The sequence below is a fragment of the Alosa pseudoharengus genome, unplaced genomic scaffold, assembly GCF_046254945.1.
Source record: "Alosa pseudoharengus isolate Yale_2024_CS ecotype anadromous, Long Island Sound unplaced genomic scaffold, YU_APseudo_1.1 YU_APseudo_1.1_scf_14, whole genome shotgun sequence".
NCBI lineage: Eukaryota > Metazoa > Chordata > Actinopteri > Clupeiformes > Clupeidae > Alosa > Alosa pseudoharengus.
In genome coordinates, this window is record NW_027468609.1 from 6694227 (window position 1) to 6712241 (window position 18015).

An 18015-nucleotide genomic window follows, 5' to 3' on the forward strand; every position below is an offset into this window, starting at 1 on the left:
ATTCCAATCTCGTTTGTCAAAGCATGATTTGATGTAAAGCAGTTTATCCCTGAGTGGAATTAGGTCATTTTATTTGCCCCACTGAAACTAGGGGTAATTATCATTTTTTAATGTGATTAGCCGTTTTGTTTCACTTTTACCGACCCTGGACCTTAAATTAGGTATAGTTGTCATAATAAAACACTGCGACTCCTGCAGTGCTTGTATATAGCTCATTCTATTGAAATAACATTATCATTTACCATGACTATACTCAAATAGTCTCAGAATGTAGGCCCTACTTCCATTAGGGGGGTACATTTGTTTGTATGAATATACAGTGACATGTTGCAAATTAGTCTACACACAATGGTTGTATAAATAAAATAAAAGCCCAGTTTAGTTTCTAAAGAATCTGTGTTAGATCTGCGTCACACTTGTCCATCGCCGAAGTAACAAAGAAAAAAAGCATATCAATAATTACCCTGTCGCAATGTCTGGCCGATGCCCTAAGCTCGTTAACATTTTTGCTTCATGCAGACTCTATCCTTATTTATCAGCCCGCGCGCTTTTAAAGGGCCTTAATTAGATCTGTGATCTCAATAGGAAGTGGGTATTAACTTCATGACTACTTACAGTCAACATCAACCTCGCGGAAATCTAACATTTCAAAGAAAAAATGCAGTCGCAGATAAAAAGTAAAATTAATTGCTGTTTGCTTTCTGCTCATTCATTTGCCATGTTTTCATTTACAGACAGAAGGAGAGTAAGACAGAAAGAACATTTCTGCCTTAAAGAGTAAAAATGTTTTCATAAAACGATTTGTCTGTGTGATAGTCCGAAGAGGGTTGAACATGTGTTACCTTGAAAAATATCACGAAATGGTAGAGATGGTAAATCATCCAATGTACCCAACCTGTTAAAAAAACAGTGTAAAGTCTTGGGCTACAGCTGTTTGTTTCTTTAAATGAATAAAGTCTTAATCAATGTAAACTTACCTATCAAAACATCACCAGCAAGCACACTTGAAATATTAATATTTACATTTCGCAAGGGAAAAATCTTGTTCTAAGCGCAATGGAAATTGACGCCACACAATTCTCTATTGGCAGTCTAAGTCACGCTGTGTGAGGACCGCTGGGATTTATTGGTTAGGTCAATATATTTGCATGCAATAGGTACACTCATTCATTGACAAATGCATACGTAACATGCTGTAGCTTTGTTGATGGTCCAGGAGAATATCAACCAGAGGCTTGCTATATTTTCAGCTAATGCAACTCGCGCGTCTTGATTAAATAACCCTCAGTTCGAGGTCTGACTCGACATTAATTCAGCATGGGTATCTATTCAGTCACCGGCCTTTAAATCTGCTATAGGCTACATTCATTTTCGAGCTGATGCACTTTGGCATGCACAAGGTTGGCATCGGACAGCTATTAGGGAGACCAGCGGTTCCCACTCTCATTTGGATCGACAGTGCTTTGAAAAGCTGGCTGCTGAACGCGAAGCGGTTGCCAAAGATCACAGCGTGTATTCTCAAACTTACGGGTGTTGGATGTTGTTGCTTTCAAATATTGCACTTAATTTTATGAGAGGTCATTGTGATTGATTGTGTAATGTCACAGACAATTTTGCCCAGGGGTGTGGGAATAATGGTATGCGTAATGTGACATTGTGATCTCTTTGAGCAACTTAATTGGGGTCTTGGAGTAATGCGGACTAAATGTATGCGCTTGTTCTTCTTGGTCTATGATGGTTTTAATTTTTCTATGGTTAAGGTTGACTTTTATGGAGGTAAAACTGAGTGAGAAGTTAAGAAAGAAAGGCGCAGAGCTCCCACAATGCAACAAATTAAACCCCTACCTGCGAACTGATTGTAAGATAAAACACTGTAGATAATTTGATACTTTACCAACAAATGTTTTTCAATGAGTAAACTACTTGATAAACTGTATGCCTAGCCAATCACACCAGGCTATGTTCTAACAACTATTTCCCTAAAGTTACATAGGAAGAACAAACTATTGAAATGAACATAGAAAAGCCTTTTCACAGCATAAACAAGACTGGGCTTAACTTCCAAATCCGTATGCAAATAAAAACTCGTGTACCCTTAATTGAATAAATGCATATTTATCATCTACGTCCGCTGTCTGGCATAATGTTAGCTCATGCATTAAACATTGAGTTGGGAGCTCCCCGCTCGCGTGTATGAAATATGATATTGTGCAGCTCAGTTAGGTAGTATTTAATCAGTTTAAATCTCATCGATCGTCCTATTATTTGAAGTTGTGCTTTATATATGAAAGAAACAATACCTGCAAATTAACCTACAGTAACGCACAAGTTCTCTCATTTGTCGAGTGTTTAGGCTACTTTGTTGTCATTAAAACATAAATAATTGCACAAGTAGTTTACAATTGACATCAAATCCATATCGCTCGAAATATAGATTTTTTTTCATCTACATGCAGCATAGCTAACCTACAACCCCGTCAGATCTCCGTTTAAAGGAAATATTGCCATGGCAATGTGGATATGCCATCCACCGTCTGCACCGTTTTTAAATTCATTTATCTCCTGTGCTGTGATTATCATGACCCAATCTTTAGAGCGCACACCACGCCATGTAAGCCAAGCGTCCGCAGATACAGTATAGTGATGTGTTCAACTAATCAGTCTTGCACTGTTTCCTTACATGTCAGACACTGAATTAGTACACTTGCACAGGGTAGGCGATATCTCTAATGCTGTTTTTTGGACACAACCCATTCCTACTTGTTTACAGTGTATTGGATAGGTTGATTAAATGTAGTAGCATACATTTCAAAACTGGTAAAAACGTATGCATAGGCTATATATAGGCCTATCAACCATAACATTTATATATATATACATATTGTGTAATTGTGTTACATATATATAGGCCTACGTGTTGTGACTAAACCTGGAAAGAGAAACTTTTTTTTCCAAATGCATTTAATGACTAACACTACAAAGGCCACAAACAAAAGACTAAACAATCTCTTTCTCTGGTCTCTGTGGAAGGGAGGGGAACGCGCGCTCTCAAATGAGAGAGAGAGAGAGAGAGCATTGCTTTAGGTCTGCAGACCAGAAACACTTCTAACAGGGATTAGATTGGATGAATACTGGCCTGCATAGCCGTCTGCATAGCCTATCCTGTGCAAAGTTTTGACCACAGTGATTAGTGAAGTAATCTCGCCATTAAATAGGCTAGCCTTCTGCTGCCAAATGCGTCCTATTGACTGTACCCTAGTCCACTTCCAAGTAAAATGCTATAAATTACTGCAAATATTGCTACCCTGTAATTAAAATGCAACAGTGAAACGCCAGTATGAGCAGGCTGTTCTTTACGTGATGATATTTAGGCATAACCCCAATTAATCAATTTGTGCGATCTGATCTCTCATCACAACACCATACCTTACCACTTCTATAGCACTGAAGGTCACAAATAAGTTTGGTTGCTTTTATTGACAGGCACGTCTTCATAGTGACGAAGCCAGAAGGTTAAAGTCCCATTAAGGTTAAGTACAATCAAAATGCAACCCTTTTTACCGGCACATGTTGTGGAGCAGTATGTGAGATGGGAGGCGCTATTAAGTTATAAAACGCATTTGCTGTTCTTAACATAGGCAAATGATTTGACGGTGCATATAAATAGACAATATTTCACTTACTGCTGGCGCAGTTCTGGCTATGCAGAAAAAATGCTGAATCATCATAGGGCCATTCCTTTAACCAATGAAAAGGTTTCAGATAATGTGCATGTGCCAATACAAAGGCCCCAGGTAATGTTGTGAAGCACAAAACACAAAAAACATATCCCTCAGAATACAGAACTGAACAGCATAATTTTAGTGTCTTAGTCTTAAGATCCACCCAGCTGATCAAGTAGGGTTCTTATTGGAGATTAGGCTACCAACTATACTATTAACTTGAAAGGTAATGGCTAGACATATCATCGGTTATATATCTTCTAGATCAAACAACATGGTCATATTGTCCAGTAACCAAATAACAACCATGATTAAGCAAACATGTTTCATTATGCCTACTTAGGCTGTCACTTACGTAGGTTTCCTAAAGTCAGGGATCTTGGCCATCAGAATCACATATGCTCATGGTCATAGTTAGGACGACTCTGATAACACCAGCTAGCTTATCGTTTTCCAACGTGCCTCAAAGTTGGCGGCCATGTAGCCCAACTCCTGCTCCTTTGCTGTCATCGCTCCCTGCTTTGCATAGATACCTAATATCAATGACACAGTTGATTATCTTAACACACACTGCTTTCACTATCATTATAGGTAGGCTACTGATAAGGACTATGTGTGCTTAGAAGCCGGAGATATAGAAACATATTTCATAGGGGCATGATACATATAGCCCTGTACAAATTCCATAGCCTATTTCTAAATAGGCTACCAAGCAAATCAGTATGACTGAGCCGATACATAAAACACAGTCTATAATAAAGCAATAAGGATTACTCCTCAACTGTAGAAATAATTCAAGAAATGTAAAGAAAGGATGCGAAATCATATATGTGATGTGTTCCACCCAGTCTTCTGCCTGTCTGACGACAGCGTACCAAGGCAAGATGATACACAGCCATCCTCATCAGGCGACTGTCCATCCGCGCAGACGTGGATTATGGGAGTTGTATTTTAAACGTTTTGGGAACCATGACATTCATGGGAGGGACTTATGAATGGAAACTACAAACCCCATAATTCCTCCACCCACTGGTAGCGTGATCGGCGCGTGGAAACCATGGCGTTCCCTTGGACCGTCTGACCGGGGGTAACAGAAAAATATTCAGTCGAGCAACGCATGTTTGCCCCATTTGAGCTACGATAAGCTTGGATTCCGTGACTAAAGAAAATGGGGTCTCGTATCAAGTAAGCGTTATTTATTCTCGAATTTCAGGTCACAAAAGAAAATCCTACATTTTATCGAGAAAGTGACAGTGGCTCCACAAGGCCTGGGTCTGTTACGGCAGAAAGGATGTCCTGATATTTGGTTAATATACTCATCTTATCACATGCGATATTTGAAATTGTATATAATTACTACATATTGTTATGTGTAGGTAATGAGAATAAGCGTTGGTGTCCCTATTTCCTGCCTTTTACCTCAGGGAAATACCATGTGTGAACATGTAAACAATGTGAAGGCTTGGCACCTTTACTATCTGTATCCTAGTGTAGGTGAAGGCTACGAATGTTTACATTTGCGCACACAAGGTTCTGTCCTTGAACATTGTTTCTGCGGTCTGTCTTTACATTGTCTGATACATTGTTACATGTGTCGGCAGGAATTAAGAAATGTGTCAACGCGCTAATACATTGTTTCAAGTTCAGCTGGAAACACAGAATGCTAAGCTAGTCAGTTCTGCTATCAATTTGATGTGAGGTTATGTTGCGCCAGACGTGAACGACTTGTTTGCGTTTATGATGCCATATTTTCACTGTGTTATGTAGGCCTAGTCTATCATAAAGTGTTCCATTGCTGTTTTCTCAAAATTATATAAATGTCACGTCTGATGGGTAGGCCTACCCTATTAACATTGAATTGTCAACATTGTTTATTTTTCTTCACTACCCCCAGTAGAAAGACCGTACTCTTGACCTCCATCATTATTTGACTAACTGATTTCACCTAATTCAACATCTACATTGCGAACTGCCTTCCAGAATGCAGCAATAGCCTACTCATTGCAAAAGGGACAGTGTTACCAAAGTTGTTAAGTAATTAGAATTCCTTCCTTTCAACCAGCACTGCACTTCTGTAATCACTGAACACATATAGATCTGCTATGACAGTAATTACATTCCTCCAACTCAGTTTACTGAGGGCCTGGGTTTGGATCACAGTTGGCAGCAGAATGATTGACACTGTAAACCAACCAAGATTTCACATCTTTTTGTCAGTGACTTCACTTCCATGGTAACCCACACATTCTGAGAAACACCACTGACTCAGTTCTGACTTGCCTGAACACTTGCATGTGGGCACTGTACATTCTGTTGCAATCAGTTGTTGTTCAGCCTCGGCTGACCTCTGTCTTTTACATGTGATTTTTTGCAGGGAGAGCCCAGAGTCAACGTTCGAAGTGTATGTGGAGGTGATACACCCTGGAACAGCAGGACCAGGTAGGCTATCAGCTTTCACATTCAGGACTCAGGAGTCCCTGACATTCTCATGAATAACTTAAGGTGTTCTGAATGGGGTGAATGCTCAAGTGATTGTGCTCTGTCTATTTCAACACCCAACGCACTGTGGTGGATCACATCAGAGTCACTGGGAAAAGTCGTATCTCGGGGTTATATTCCACCGTATATTGCAGTGGATCTTGAAAGATGATGCCTCTACTCACAGAGAAGTGTGGTACTGTCACAGACTCGAACTTAGTATGCTAGCATGTGACCACTCTTCTGTGGACCTAAGCCTACTCTTCCAAGTGTCCATTGAGCACATTTTGCCTCAGTTTCAGTTCCTCTGTTACAGAGGACAGAGAAACAACACTAGTGTTTAAGATGCATGCAGTGGTACATGCTCTGTACCAGGGATACTATATCTGTACCAGGGGTGCTCACAGATTACTTGAATGCTTGTATCATAATGTACTTCTCCCTAGTCTATTTGTGTTCATCCAGTTATATATAAAAGAGTTTCTGTTCCATTTTGAATTAGAATTGTACAAATATTTCTACTGTGGTGACCCACCCTAACAAATATTCTTACCATGAAAACGTTTTGGAGTTAGCTAGATTTTTTTCTGTGATCATGTCAGTGAAAAATAGGTTCAGGTGCACAGGAGAACAATTTGTTCAGAACAGTTTTTGATTGCATTATGTTGTAATATTTTAGTGTCAAGTGTGATCATTTTGTGATTGTAGCCTATACTATGGTAGACAGGTAGGATTACATGTCCAAATGCCCACCTTAGGATGATATCCTGATAACACCACTGATTATTAATATTTTGAAGGGGACATTCAGAGTCTGGCTACTAAGCTGCTACTGGAAGAAACTGGAATCCATGCATTTCCACTGAATTATTTTTGGAATCTGATCCCTTATCATACCTGTTCATTCTTACTTGTCGCTCGACTTATCATGACTAAATTCAAGATGGCTGCAAACGCTAAACTTCGTGAAGATACTGTCTGCATAAATCGTCTTGTAAGTAAACTACCAGTGCTTTTTCAAAGTTCTCAATGTCTCGTTTTAAATGTCAGGGCCCTCGGAAGTCTACCAATGAAGTGTGGAGATACATTGAGCCTCGTAAATGGTGTAAAACAGTGATTTATTTGCATGGCTAGCCCGATGCCGAAGCACCACCATTGAAAAAGCTGTTGGTAGCATCGGCTAACTAGCGCCAGATTTTGGAGTGCAGGGGACAAGCCGAGATGGGCTATGAGACATACGTTCACACTCGGTATCATGTTTCAACACACTTTAGGTCAATATCACACCGGAATTCTCCTATAAAGGGGTCTATGGACCCTTTCAAGAGAGTTCCATTATCAGCATCATAGTTGGCCCCACAAGACTTCCTTTTTAACATTCCATATGTTATCTTAATGCAGAGGAAGTAGATTGGGGCCCAAATAGAACGTTCAAGCATTGTTTTTGTTTTTATTGTTGAAAGGGTCTATAAAGACCAACTCTCCCAAGGGTACCTCCTCTCCTAACTCTTCTAGTAACCCAACACACCTAGCATGCACTTACCATTGATGGTAATTTTGATACCACAGATGAAATAGAGACCCAGTCAGACCAATAGTATGAAAAATCAGGAACAGAGGTTATTTACAATGATGCGCATCAGGGGAGAGACAGCATGACTTCACCTAAAGATCCATCAGCTGCTCTGACTAGACAAGGAAATAGTTAGGGTTTAAGTATCCTTCCAGGCTGAGGGGAGATGGCGTTGGTCATCCCATCTCACGTGGACTACACTGAATCAGACTCTGATTAGTGGCAACCTGGCAATCCGGAGCAGATAGCTACTGAGCAGCCTTGCAGAACAGTGAAACACTGCAAAGTCATAATATATAACACATAGATAGATAGATAGATAGATACTTTATTGATCCCCAGGGGAAATTCAAGTATACATATACATATACACAGGGACAGTAAAGACATCATACTTTTAGTGTCAAAGTGGCCCACTAATGAGAAATGCAGAACATTAAACCACATATTGGAATATTGGACACATATTGGAATACTGGACATAATGTTCTATTCCACTTTCTCTCACCATGCATTTCCCTTTCCTCCCTCCTCTACCTCCTTCTTGTTCTAGCACTTTCTCCTTTGATTACTCTTTGACTAGTTCTTAAACTTCTACACTCATCATCTGGTAATACAAGTAGTATTTATTACTGTACTATTAGTTGCTACCTAATGTCTCCACCTTTTTCCTGATTTTGAAGTGACTTTGGATCATTAAAGTACTGCTAAATTAATAAATGTAAAACTAAATGTCCTCCACAGCAAATGGAGATATGATTTTTAGCCATACTGCCTAGCCCTATGTTGAAGTTGATTTCTGAATTGTTTTGCCTCGACATGACATTAAATTCACAGCTATGAACCATTGGTTATTTCAGTCTCAACATTTGGAAGATTAAATTAAGTCTGTTTATTACTGGGGGGCAAATCACTGATGAAGAATTAGTTGTGAGGCCATCTAGTCATTTTGCAAACGCAGATATCTAGAGACTTGTGGTGTGACATAGGGCAGCTGTTGCGGGAATTTAAGTGATGACAAAGCAGGGTTTTTCTTAGGTCATGAGCTTCTGGCTGCTGAAGGGGAGTTGTGCACTAGTGTAGGCTTAGGCATTAATTAATCATTTAAATGATGCTATTCAAATGATGCCATCTAGACCTAATGCGTATTGGATTACAACTTGTTACACTGTCTGCCTCTCCTCTTTTGTCAATCGTGCATGTGATCTATATGGAGATCGTTTCTAATGGTAACACTGTCAGACCTGAATATAGGATTGGTACATCATATTCAATGAAATGGTTGCATATTGTATTAGATTAAAGTACTTTTAATAATTTGTATTGAAAACTTTGACACACATCCACTTTGTCTTTCTTTCATATTCTTACACCTGGCCTACACCGGGTCCACAGCTGAAAACACTGTATTTCAATTCTACGGAAAAGCAAGCTGGCACACTCAGTCTGTCACAAGCTAGTCACAAACTAGTCTATTGCTGTAATGACCAGTTTCTTTCTTTCTTTGGACGTTCAATGAAAGTCTTAAAACATGTGGCATAGAAAAACACCTGAAAACGGGACCGTTTTGCAGGGCAGCCGGTGATTTTGTGTGATAACCTGTGTATAAGTATAAGTACAGTATATATACTCTTTTGATCCCGTGAGGGAAATTTGGTTTCTGCATTTATCCCAATCCGTGAATTAGTGAAACACACACAGCAAACAGTGAACACACAGTGAGGTGAAGCACACACTAATCCCAGCGCAGTGAGCGGCGCTCGAGCTCGAGCGGCGCTCGGGGAGCAGTGAGGGGTTAGGTGTCTTGCTCAAGGGCACTTCAGCTGTGCCTACTGGTCGGGGTTCGAACCGGCAACCCTCCGGTTACAGGTCCGAAGTGCTAACCAGTAGGCCACGGCTGCCCCACACCTGTCTGTACGATAAGGCTAGATTTAATGGAGGTCATTTAAAAGTAAAGTGGCTTGGCATATCTTGATTAAAACATTTCCTGTGTGGACTGTGAGAGGAGAACTAACTGGAGTCTATAGTCTCTTGAGAGTTTCTCTAATACCTCACTGCTGGAGCTAGTGCACTGCCGCTCACCATGGGCCCAAATCGCTGTTCTACACACACTCAAGGCTTTCCTAACCCTGCTCCGTTGTGAATGGGTGGTGGTGGTGGTGGTGGTGGTGGTGGTGGTGATTCTTTGTAAATGGCAAAACGGTTAACTCAGAAAGAGTTAATCAGAGTCATTGCATTTCCATGTGAATGAGCTACCACTACTCCCTGGGTCCTTTATCCCCTGTTCAGCACAGGGAGAAGGGGACGCTGGCGTACCTACATTCAGGGGGCTCCACTTCACAGGAGGTGTGCAGCCAAACACACAGGCATTTGGCCTCCTCCTCGGACATGGTTTTAATTGGAAGGTCGATACGTAAAGGGCCACAGCCACAAAGAAAACAGTCGGACCTTTAATGGGAATCCACAATAACCTTTAAAATGGCCGAATCAGATAATGCTGGACCGCAGGATGGATTTTCTGCGTCAAAACACAGATCATCTCAAGGAATTGTTGTAGAAACTTTAGCTGTTTTTCAGAAGTGCTCTAAAAGGGAAAAAAGTGTGACTTTGTAATTTAAACTCAGAAGCCCTTTCAGTTGTTTACTGGTGGCTAGCTGCTGTTTTTTTTCGGCTACGATCAGGCACGCTTTGATGAGTGTAACAGTGGTATTTCACATTCCGCCTCCCCGAGGTCAGCCGCGTGACCCCTGACCCTCGTGGGAACTGCGGGCCTGGCCCCTGAGGAGTGACGGCAGCAGGAGTGCCGCAAACACTAATTAAGCTTCCTGCTTCTCTCGCTTGCTCGCTTTCTCTCTCGCTCGCTCGCTCTCTGATTGTAGAGCGGCACAGGACTAGTGCCAAGCAGTGGTTTGGGTTTGAGCAAGGGAGGGAGGGAAGTGTGGGAAGGAGGTGCAGAGAGAGAGGGAGGGAGAGAAAGGAAAATGAGAGGAAGGAAGAGTGAGAGAATGTAGAGAGGGAGAAGTAAAAAGAAACATAGAGACTTAAAGTTTAATAGACTATGTATCTTTTTCATGGAAGTTAAGTCATGTGTGAATACTGTATAGCTGTGCTGCCGCAGTGGTCATACAGCCCCCCGCCACATAGTATTTCCATAGATTTTTTTCTCTTGTAGTTTCCATTTGACCGATAATAATTTACTTGTCAAAAGCCAGCTTGCATTCAGAGCTCAGTTTTGAGAAAAAAGACAACAATGGCAAAATAGCAAAACAACAAAAAAAAAAACTTCAGTTGCACTGAATCATGACAGACATGGAACGCAATGCCTTTTGTTTTTCTGGGTCGCCGAGCGACGGCCGCTGCGCTCTTGAGTCTCCTCGGCTCGCCGTTGGTTTCGCCGGGCGCTGCAAGCTCACATGCATGCATGCATCCATCCATCCATCCATCCATCCATCCATCTCCCCAATTTGTCCAATTTGAGTTGATGCAATCAAACTGATCCCGACTGGCTGCGACCCTCACGTGGCATCACCCCACAGCTGACAATCAATGTGTTCTGCATGATTAAGGCCCATTTCGCCTCTCCACCCAGCCCTGTCCAGTCCCACAGAGCAGGCCGACTATTTATGATATGTCTAACGTCCTCTCCTCTCCACCCCCATGCCACCTCCCATCCAACTTCACCCAGCACCCCCCCCAACACACACACACACACCCCCCCCCCCACACACACACACACACACACACACACACACACACACACACACACAATCCCCATACACAAGGAGATGTAGACAGACACACAGACCCATGGAAACATAGTCACATCGACAGGCGGACAGGGAGACAGACAGAAACACTCACGCTCTCTCTCTTTTTCACTCACACACACACACACACACACACCCCTCCCTCCTTCTCCTGTTCTCTCTGTCTCCAGGGCTTTGGGATTAAGGCAGCCTTGTTTTTGTTTGCAGAGGCAGGGCTCCTTCAGTTGGAAGACTGTGCTATTTGCTCTCCAGTGCTTTATCGAGCAGAAAAAAAAAACACAAGAAGACGAGGGAAAGCGAGCCAAACCTTAGTCGGAAATAAGACTATGCTGGATTTGTCCCCCTTTTCAGCTGGAGGAGGAGGGGAAAAAACAAACAAAATTGGAGCACTAGAGCCCCCCTTTTTTTTTGGCTTAGTCTGTCAAACCTCTGCCTCATTTTCTTTCTGACCTTTCTTTTTAGCCTCCTAGTTCTAGCTCTCTGGTTCTTCTCTCTCTCTCTCTCACACACACACACACACACACACACACACACACACACACACACACACCTGGATCTGTTCCCATTTCGCTCAGGAGTCCCTGATGTCTTCATCAGACCCTGAGTGGGACGCCTCTGTTGGGGGTGGGTGTTGTGTGGGAGCGAGCGAGAGAGAGGGAGGACCGTGGGCTTGTGTCCATACCGCACCCTCGTCAGCCCTGCAACCCGATCCGGCATGGGCCCCCCCCGTCTGCTGGTTCTCTTGTGTGGTTATGGTTGGGCTGTGTGTGGCTAGAAGCAGCCTGGCTTGGGCTAGGGCTTTGGCTTGGCTCGGCTTGGCTTGGCTTGTGTCAGGTTTTCACAGGCAGTGAAAGTGCCTTAATCCAGGCAAACACCAGTGAATAGAGAAGCAGAAGGTTTTACCAGGCCATGGAAGAAGCGGAGGAGGAGGAGCGGTGGGTGAAAGGCTAGATGAGACATGAAGCCGCCGTTTAACTTTTAACACGCTTGGAGAACCCTCCACGCACGTTCGCTTTCTCTTGTATATCTTCTGTAGTGTTTTTGTACCAATCGTGCCAAGCACAATATCAGAAACTACTCCATAATCCAGAGCTGAATTCCTGACCAAGTTTACAATCCCCAGTCTTCCAGCTACTCAAGGAAAAAGTGCTGTCTTGTAATATGTTGCAGTGCAAGTGTGTTAAACATGTCATGCTCTTGTTAGCCGAGTTCACTGCGAGTGGATTGATTGACACATGACATGCTGCTTGTGTCATGTCTTGTCAGGCCACATCGCCTCACCTTCCTCTCTCTTGAGATGCTTCCTCGAGAGCCGCCCGAAGAAGTGAGATAGAGGGGGGGAGGGAGGGGGGGGGGGGGTGCGCGACACACAGACACACAGACACACAGACACAGACACAGAGAGATCCGCACCGTGCCTCAGCAAGAACAGCTGACATCTTCAAACTTCAGCACCTCGTCCTGGTGTTGTGGGTGTTTTCTGAGATTGCATGCAGTGAACTGACCAATGGTGTTTTGGGAGCAAAAAAAAGCTTTCGCACTTGCAGCTTTGAGAGCACACAACACCACAACACTTTGGTTTGTCGCTTAAGCTCCGGTCACGGACAGCTGGCCTCCCTCTCTGTCCCGGAGCTGCGGTCCTCAGGCCTGTGTTCAGATGACACCAGCCCCTGTGGTATGTGTTTGGGTGGGGGTGCAGAGAATGGAAGGGTGGGGGACAAGCCTCATATTTTTAGAAGTGTTAGCACACTGGGGCTGGATACTGCTGAAGTTACTGCTCCATGATGCTGGTCCAGCTCTCTCACCACTGACCTATATAAAAAAACCGGACTGGCCGTGGCTAACTAGCCAGCTAGCGCATTCTCATCCACATGCATACAAGCTTGTGCATTTTGTGCAAGTTTTGCGTTGCTGTTGAGGTCAGTTGGAAAACTAAATTGATATTCCAAAACTGAGTTTGCATGTAACCAGGAGTGACCTCCTGTCAGTATGCTAGCACAATGCCACAGTAGTTTCCATAGTGGATAGGCCTGTGACTTGTCTCATGTGAAACAGGTATTTTGGGAAATGGGGGTCTCCGCCGACGCTGTATTGGGGTGTTTGTTTAGTGGGGTCGGCCAGGATTCTGAGTCCTCAAGCATGAGGTTGCCAAAACAGAGCCTGAGCCTCCACAGGAATGGGGAGTGTTGGCACGCCAGTGAGAACTGAACTGACCTAACCCCTCTCCTCTCTCTCCGTCTCTCTCTCTCTCTCTCTCTCTCTCTCTCTTTCTCTCTCTCTCTCTGGGTTTGTCCGACACTATAAATGGCACATGTTTACGCCCCCCCCCCCACACACACACTCCCATTCCTTCTTTCTTCTTTCCTTCTCATCCTTTGGTTCGTCCTTGCCGAGTGACTTTCCTCCACGACATCTTTCTGTCTCTGTTCAGCATCTGTTTCCCCTCAGTGAGCCCCTTTCTTTTCTGGTGCACTTTACTGAGGCCTCACACTTACCTGCTAAGGACACGGACCCCCTTCTCTGCCTTTCAAGGTCATTGCCAGTGACTCTTCCCACAGAGGGCACTGAGCCCATTGATTTGCCCTTGTCTGATGCTCCAGAACAACAAGTTTGTTCAGACACCGTTTCTCTTGTTGGACAGCACTAAACAGCTTTTCCATCCGTCTGTAAAGGCATTCAGCAGGTGTAGTTGTGATGCAAGCTGACTTCTTTTGTGTGTGTGTGTGTGTGTGTGTGTGTGTGTGTGTGTGTGTGGTGTGTGTGTGTGGTGTGTGTGTGTGTGTGTGTTTTTCCTGGCTCGAGGAGGTCTCTTCTCTTAATTACAGTAGTGCAGGTCCTGGGAGAGCCATCTCCTGTGAGTAACACACTCCCCCCCTCACACCCACTCTGCCTGCCCCCTCCCCTCCCTCCTCCTCCTCCTCCTCCTGCAGGCCTCCAGCAGAGTCCCCATTACTGGCAGGCCAAGGCCGACTGTTTGTAGCCCCACACGCTGCACAATTAAAAGCAGCCAGATCAAAAAGACAGGGGAAGTCTCAGTGCGGTGCGATGCTTTTTAAAAATGCACATCCTTTTATTGATGGCTGTCTCAGTGTTTTTTTCTCCTTTTTCTTCTCCTTCCTCTTTCTTTTTTTCCCTCCCTCCATTCCTTCTTTCATGCCTCCCTCCTTTTCATTACGGTGGCTCTGGACAGGAGGGCAAACAGTGTGAGCTGCCTCAGCAGTTAACTTCATCTCATCTTCTCCTTTGAAATATGGATCAGGGCTTTTAAGTCTTTGTGTCGCAGGTCTTACTAAAAATGGCCTTAAATGGCATACCTTGACATGTGACTCAAGATTGTGTGTGTGTGTGTGTGTGTGTGTGTGTGTGTGTGTGTGTGTGTGTGTGTGTGTGTGCGTATGCATGTGCATGTTTTTATATCATATAAATTGTGTTAATTGTTGATGTCTTTCTCTTTGTTCTCAATTTGTCCGTTTATTGGTTAGTTGTGTGAGTGGTTGTCTGCATGTTATATAGGTTTTGGAATATGTCAGGGGTAGTATAGGCAATTGTATGCATCATATTGTACTGTGTGTGTGTGCGTGTGTAAATAGATAGATAGATAGATAGATAGATAGATACTTTATTGATCCCTAGGGGAAATTCAAGGAAATGTGTGCGTGTGTGTGTGTGCGTGCGCGTGCGTGCTCCTAAACACATTCTCCCGTCTCAGCGGAGCAGGGTGTCTTGAGGTGAGTGTCAGCTCCAATTCTCACTCCCAGCTCCCTGCCGATAGGTGATGAATCCCCATCACCCCCAGGGATGCTGTGGCCTGTACAGGTCTCAGAACAGTTCCTGTCAATTTGAGTGCCGTCTGTGCTTACAGCTCACTCAACAACCTGCACAGCATAGTGCTCTTCCTGGCCCATGCACTGGCGTGGACCTTTGCAGACTGAATAGAGTGTACCTACCTATATTTCCCCCCATACTATCTATTTTTACCATTCCTTCAGCTGGATTGGTGCTGCAGATTGGCAGTAAGGTTGCACTCTGAAATATCTAGAAGCACAACTAGTGGAACATGCCCTGTTTTCAAAAACTTAGTTGGGATGCAGACATGTATTGAATTTCCCCTAGGGATCAATAAAGTATATCTATCTATCTATCTATCTATCTATCTATCTATCTATGTTTAAGGTGATTTGTTAAAATCTGTTTCCTGACTGTATTTTTTTCAAATCTGTATTCTTTATTTGTCTCCGTTTGGACTGCTTGGATTGTCATTTTAGATGAATCTGAAGTGGACCCAGCTGAGGTCATCTGTCCTCTAGTCCACTGTTCTACACAATCTCTTTCTTGGTCCCCATTCACAGATGGTTGGAGTGGAGTGCTTAGTCTTCTCCATTGTGCTAGTGCAGACTGTTGAAGGTTCAGATACTCCCAGTGAATTGATATAACTTCAAGCGGTTCTAATTCACTTCTTGTATACTGTAGTATTTTAAGTTTTATACAGTATATGGGCAGCATGAATCAACGCTATCAAAATTAGAGGAGCTTAATGACAATAATAAGAAGATATTTCTGTTTTGAATGGCTAGATATAAGAGTTTATGTGAGACAGTCCTTCAGGAAGAAGATCATTCAGTTCTTCATCTGACAAATGTTAAGAACGGACTTTCTAAAAAAAATATTTGTGTGTGTGTGGGTAGTAAAAGCAGCATTGTAAGTTAAAGCGCTTCTCTGGTTAAGCCTCTGTTGTAAGCTTGTGGAAGATTCTGTCAGAGAGGTATGCAAAGCTGTTAAGAGCGTGACTGGCACCGAAACGCACACACACAACCACACACACACACACACACAACCACACACACACTTACATTCTTTATTTGCAGGATTTTATCGCATTCATTCACGAATGTACAATACATGACTAGGGCTGCACGATTATGACCAAAATGATAATCACGATTATTTTGATCAATATTGAGATCACGATTATTTATCACGATTATTAATTAATTTTAGTGACAAAAATATTTTTTCCCTAAACATATTGGACTTGCTATCTGGCTCACCCAAATTCTTCCCGTCACATTTACTCCCCTAAATTACTGCAAATATAGATTTGACTGCGACTTCCAAACTTCCAAACAACTTCCAAACAAATGTTTTGTGCGTGCTACTTTGTTAATATTTGGGAAAACGCCCACTGGGAATCCTCCCAACGCTCCCCATTAGCCACTTACGTTCTGCTTCGTGTTCATGAGTTTACTGTAATCGTTAGTCCAGGGGTGTCCAAACTTTTTGACTGAAGGGCCACATTAGGTTTTGAAAATTGGCCAGCGGGCCACACACAAATAATAATAATAATAATAATAATAATAATAATAATGTTTTGTATTATTTAAATGGCAAAATAATTTTGTTGTAGAAAATTGAATGTACTGTTAATTTGATGCTGTTTAATTCATTTATAAATGGTGCACTGTCACTTTAAGACTCTTTGCCAGCTCCACTCAAATATAGCCTATGGCTAGTGCTGTGCCTATGGCTGTGCCCTCTCACAGTTTATAAATGGTCAGTAATGGGAACTACTGTTGCCATCGCCCTCTCTCCCACGCTCAAATGCGTCCCCAATTAAATGGACTATCATAACGTAGTTAGATCTGCTGCAATGGAGGTTCTATGTATCTCGATGTGACAAGCTGTTTTGACATTGACATTGTAAACGTTCTCTAAGAAGAGTGTAAAGCAGTTTGCAGTAGCCTAAAGTTAACCACAACGTCGTCTATCGCTGGAAAAAAATAGCGAGCGGCCTATGATAAACTAATAAATGCTCGGCGGGCCGGATTAAAGTGCATGGCTGGCCGCAGTTTGGACACCCCTGGTTTAGTCATTCGTTGATATGTAAAACACTGACGTGTAGGCTACATTTTCATTATTGTTCACTCGTTTTGAGTAGGCTGTGTCTTGAAACGCATATGCATTGTAGGTTGCACATGTAGCTTATAAAATACATGAATAAAATGCACGGATCCCGTCGTTAGCTCAACTCTTATTACAGTATAGGCTATCAGAGGAAGCAAACAAGGACTATAAGTTAACGTGATGAACGTATGAGTTGAGAGCCCTGCTTTGCTTATATTTTTGGTTAACTTAACTTGCCTGAAATCCGAAATATTTTCGAACAATGGATGATCCGCTTCGAGGGACAAGCTCTTGATTTTTGATCGTCGTTTATTGTATAGTCTAACTAGCCTACTAATAGTTAACATTATGTCACTAGTCCACAGTGCATCAGGCTGAGCAGTGCAGGGAACAGCTGTCATTGGTAGGCTGCATGCAGGCACATGGTCAGACAGGTTTAAGGAGCGCTTGATTTGTTTTGTAGCGGAGCGTTCTATGGGTTGCCAGGTTGGTTCTATGGGTAGAGCACCCATTTGAAATATCGCTCGATCACGCAAATTTGATCGTGGGAAGCCAAAATCGTGATCGTGATTAA

General features: G+C 42.9%; 1 protein-coding gene across 4 annotated transcripts in view; it reads left to right on the forward strand.

The window, feature by feature from the left end:
• The first annotated feature begins 4772 nt into the window (after nt 1-4772).
• The window catches only part of dennd1a (DENN/MADD domain containing 1A), an 89318-nt gene continuing 76075 nt past the window's right edge, over nt 4773-18015 (forward strand). For all 4 annotated transcript variants that reach the window (XM_076283616.1, XM_076283618.1, XM_076283617.1 and 1 more), the window contains exons 1-2: nt 4773-4907; nt 6097-6161. In XM_076283616.1, the coding sequence (XP_076139731.1) occupies nt 4891-4907; nt 6097-6161 (82 nt within the window). In that variant the 5' untranslated portion in view covers nt 4773-4890. The remainder of the gene's footprint in view (nt 4908-6096; nt 6162-18015) is intronic.